Source organism: Octodon degus, unplaced genomic scaffold, assembly GCF_000260255.1.
Source record: "Octodon degus isolate 3935 unplaced genomic scaffold, OctDeg1.0 scaffold00352, whole genome shotgun sequence".
In the NCBI taxonomy this organism is placed as follows: domain Eukaryota; kingdom Metazoa; phylum Chordata; class Mammalia; order Rodentia; family Octodontidae; genus Octodon; species Octodon degus.
This window is the reverse complement of record NW_004524928.1, coordinates 614691-619543: the sequence shown is the minus strand read 5'-3', so window position 1 is coordinate 619543 and position 4853 is coordinate 614691. Positions and strand designations below refer to the sequence as shown.

Sequence of the window (4853 nt, the reverse complement as noted above, 5' to 3'; positions counted from 1 at the left end):
ATTTTTTTTATTTATTTTTTAAATTTATTTATTTGTGTGTGTGTGTGTGTGTGTGTGTGTGTGTGGCCAGCTTAGCCCACCAGGGGGCAGGGCTGGCTGGCATGTGGTGCTGGGGGATTGAACTGTGGTCCCTGTGCTTTGCTAAGCTTGTTTTAAGTAGGTGCTTTAGACCACTGAGCCATCTCACCAGCCCAGATTTGACAGATTTTAATATAAGCAGTAATGTTCTTTATTTGACTTTACCAGAGCTATCCATTGCGTCTTACCTAATTTTATTACTGCCTCCATCATATTTATTCAGATTTTCTGTTTTTTAGAACCGACCACAGGCTAGTGCCTGGAAGAAATTGGAGCTGTCACATGAATATAAAAACAGGAACCAGTTACGAGAATATCAGTTGGAGGGAGTCAATTGGCTGCTCTTTAATTGGTATAACAGGTAAAGAGAGGGTGGTTCACAAAATGTAGGCATAGTTTAAGATTATTTTTATTCATTTTCTGTTGAAAGAGTTTCTTCCTGGGGACATTATTTTTAAAGATGGTATTTTTTTTTTTTTTTTTTTTTTTTTTTTTGACATGCTTTTTTCCCCCCGGTAAATCTGCAGGCAGAACTGCATCCTGGCTGATGAGATGGGATTGGGCAAAACTATTCAGTCCATTGCCTTCTTGCAGGAGGTATATAACGTGGGCATCCACGGCCCCTTCTTGGTCATTGCTCCTCTGTCCACCATTACTAATTGGGAACGAGAGTTCAACACCTGGACCGAGATGAATACCATCGTGTATCATGGCAGCCTGGCCAGCCGGCAGATGATTCAGCAGTATGAGATGTACTGCAAGGATTCACGAGTGAGTTATGTATTTTGGCAAGACTGTGGTATAGAAAACAGGCTAATGTACCTAACATTATGGCAACTGCATATGAGTCAGTGACTTCCATTGAGGTTCTCTAAAAGCTGTGCAGTTTTATGCTGCGGTGTGTAGGGCATGTCTTGACTTTGGTATTTTTACCTAATAGACATTTTGATTCAGTGGGAGTCTTAAATTTACTTATGAATACATGCATTTTAAGTAGATTTTTATCAGTATTGATGAATTTTATAGCATTTCTCAGTACAATTCATTTAGTAACCTAAATTTCTTAATTTTTATGGCAATGAACTTAAACATTTATTTCTTTTTTTGGTTGTTTTTCCTTAGTCTGCTGAAATTTTCATAAAGATCCTTTACATTTTTGGGTCAGGGATATATATACCTCAGTGTCGCAGTACCTGCCTGGCAAACTTCAGGCCCTGAGTTCAATTCCTGACTAGGAATTGAAAAAAAGACCAAAAAACCCACAAAACCTTAAGATCCTCTACATTTTCCTGTGTATATTTGGAAAAGAATGAACTACTACCTACCATCCTATATTAATATTGAGGGCTGGGGAGATAGCTCAGTAGAATAAGTGCTTGTCTGGCAAGCGCAAGGTCCTGAGTTCAACCCCCAGTACCACACCAAAAAAAAAAAAAAAGATTTCACATATGCAAATATTGAATTTTATTATTGATATGCTTTTAATTTTTTTTTTTTTTTTTGTGGAACCGGGGATTGAACTCAGGCCCTCGCGCTTGCCAGGGAAGCGCTTATCCTACTGAGCCATCTCATGGCTCCTCGATATCCTTTTTTTTTTTTTTTTTTTTTTAAATTTATTTATTTATTTATTTGTGTGTGTGTGTGTGTGTGTGGCCAGCTCAGCCCACCAGGGGGCGAGGCTGGCTGGCATGTGGTGCTGGGGGATTGAACTGCGGTCCCTGTGCTTTGCTAAGCTTGTTCTAAGTAGGTGCTTTAGACCACTGAGCCATCTCACCAGCCCCAAGAACTGAGCTAGGGCCAGGCCCCCTCAATATGCTTTTAATTCTGTTTCGTGGTTTCTATTTCTACCACACCAAATTTTCTTATTACCTTTTGCCAATCTTACAGCAATTGATGGTACCCAATATGTTTATGTTCTGTATTAGATATTTCCACTTTATTTTTGTGTATCTCAGCATTGCCCAATGTCTGATTGTATTATTGTTAACCAAAAGATCTAAGATAGAGACACATAAGCTAGGCACATAACAGTCAGAAATCTCTAGCTTTCTCTTGTAAGGTCTTTTTCCCCAGAAAGGCAAATAGTTAAAAAAATAGTATATAATTTACATGAGGTGATTCAGTGGTGTATATCAGGGTTATGAACAGCAATAGAGATGGGTGGTGGTACAGGTTATATTTTATATTAAACCTATCTGAATATAGAAAAAGTAATTCAAAAGATATTAGTTAATTTATGTACTTATTGGATTTTTTTCTTACTTTGCTGCCTTCATGCTTAGGGACGCCTTATTCCAGGCGCATACAAGTTTGATGCCCTAATCACCACTTTTGAAATGATTTTGTCTGACTGTCCTGAGCTTCGTGAAATTGAGTGGCGTTGCGTCATCATTGATGAAGCCCACCGACTAAAAAACCGTAATTGCAAGCTGCTTGATAGTCTTAAGCACATGGATCTGGTGAGTGTCCCATGCTCCCTTGTGGGCACCAGCACCCACAATTACCAGCTACTTCCCTGTGCAATGAAAATAACCTTAAATTAGAAGAAGAAAGAGTAGGAATCTTGAGTGATAGGCATGACGTTGGAGCTTGAAAGTCCTATAAAAGTTGTAAGTTTTGGAAACAAATTGTAATTTAGTGGTTCACAGCCAAAAAGAGCCAAGGGAGACTGTTAATTACCTATTCCTGCATAACATAATACTCCAGAATTTACTGCCTTAAAACAGCTTTCATAATTCTCTTGTTCAGTCACTTAACTAGCTTAGGTAATGTGCCTGTGAAGCCACCCGGTCTTGAGCTCTGCATGCTGCTGCCCTTTGAAGTTTTGCACTGTTTGGGGTTGAGTACTAGGTTGACTTCTGTGCTCTTTTCAGCCTCCACTGGCTAGATGGGCCTCTTTAAAAGGAATCTGAGGACAATTTCAAAAGGAAAACAGCAGGAGCTAAGAGGCCTTTAAGGGGGGCTCTGGAAACTCCTACCATTTCTATTGTAGTCTCCTTGTCACACAGCAAGTGACAAGGCAAGCCTAGATTTAAGAGGCAACCATTAAGATGAGCTACCAGGAATTAATTAAGGTCTTACTAAATGCAGCAGTATATTTTCTAGAAAGGGACAGATTAAGATATTTGTGGGGAGTTGAGTGTAGGAGATCCATATGAAATTGAAAAAAAAAATAGTATGAATTGTACATGAAATTTATATGTTTTCAGTATATTAAATAATACAAGGAAATTCTTAAACATCTTGTGTTATCAGAGGAGGGGGAGAATGTAAGAAAAATTTAGACAGTAATGTGATTCTTGGCCATCATTTTATAGCTAAAGAAATTAAAGGTCATATATTCAGTGGAAACACCTAGAGGTCCTTTGTGTCTTTGATTTTTTTTTTTGTTTGTTTGTTTTTGTGGTACTGGGGATTGAACTCAGGACCTTGCGCTGACCAGGCAGGCGCTTGTGTCACTGAACTGTATCCCCTGCCCATCTTTGAATTTTAGCATTCTTCTGTTCTCTGCATTTCTAGGAACACAAAGTGCTGCTCACAGGAACACCACTGCAAAATACTGTGGAGGAACTATTCAGCTTACTTCATTTCTTGGAACCTTCACAGTTTCCCTCAGAATCAGAGTTCCTTAAGGACTTTGGAGATCTTAAGACAGAGGAACAGGTAGGAAATCTGTATGGTGAGGTACAAACCCGGGATCAAAAAGGTTGTGGACCGGTGATATAGCTCAGCAGACTAAGTGCCTGCTTTGGCAAGCACAGGGACTAGGTTTGATCCCACATGCTGTGCCGGCCCTGCTGGTGTGCTGAGCCAGTGACTGAGTCCAGGCATGGTGGTGCACGCCTGTTAGCTCAGGAGAGGCTGAAAACAGGAGGATCACTATGAGTCCAAGCTGGGTAGTAAGACCCTCTACCAAATACATAGATGAAAAAAAAAAAAAAGAGTTGCCATCAACCCTTGACACCTTTCTGAACTCTTACATCTTCTGTGGCATTATCTAAAACCTTTTTCCTCAGATAACAGAAACCTCTTTATTTTCTTTTCCATGTTTCTATATAATGTGAAAATATTTGTATTCATGTTATTTACTGGTTTATTTTTCTCTGGTAATGAACCACAGGTTCAAAAGCTACAGGCCATTCTTAAGCCAATGATGCTGAGAAGACTCAAAGAGGATGTTGAAAAAAACTTGGCTCCTAAACAGGAAACCATTATTGAAGTAGAGCTGACTAACATCCAGAAGAAATACTACCGTGCTATTTTGGAGAAGAACTTCTCCTTCTTGTCCAAGGGAGCAGGGCATACCAACATGCCCAATCTACTCAACACCATGATGGAGTTGCGTAAATGCTGCAACCATCCCTATCTCATCAATGGTGAGGGAATTGCTTGTTTGCTTTCTCAGTGAGAACTTCTTGGAGAGTGGATGCAATGACTGATCCATTAAGTTCAGAGGTGTGATAAGGTTTCTATGTTTAAAAAAAGATTCTTATGTGGACCATCTTTCTGTAGTCTTCTCTGTCCTCTTTGTTCTGCATAATCTCCAAATATAAATAGAATTTACTGTTTAGAATTTCAAAAGAATTCCAAGTCTGAAGCAGGAAGATCTCAAGTTCAAAGATCCCAGGTTAGATAAGCGAATGGCTTAGCAAGACCCTGTCTCAAAAATTGCCAAAAGAGACTGAGCTCAGTCCAAAGTGCCAAGGCTCAATTCTATGTATGAAAACAGTCTAGATAAACGTCCTCTTTGATACCCATTTCTTTTTTTTTTTTTA

At 39.3% G+C, this 4853-nt stretch overlaps 1 protein-coding gene across 1 annotated transcript in view; it reads left to right on the top strand.

Moving 5' to 3' along the window:
* The window catches only part of Chd8 (chromodomain helicase DNA binding protein 8), a 76253-nt gene that overhangs the window by 44474 nt on the left and 26926 nt on the right, over nt 1-4853 (top strand). Inside the window, exons 12-16 of the mRNA XM_023708350.1 lie at nt 318-439; nt 606-849; nt 2361-2537; nt 3598-3741; nt 4199-4454. Of these exons, the coding sequence (XP_023564118.1) occupies nt 318-439; nt 606-849; nt 2361-2537; nt 3598-3741; nt 4199-4454 (943 nt within the window). The remainder of the gene's footprint in view (nt 1-317; nt 440-605; nt 850-2360; nt 2538-3597; nt 3742-4198; nt 4455-4853) is intronic.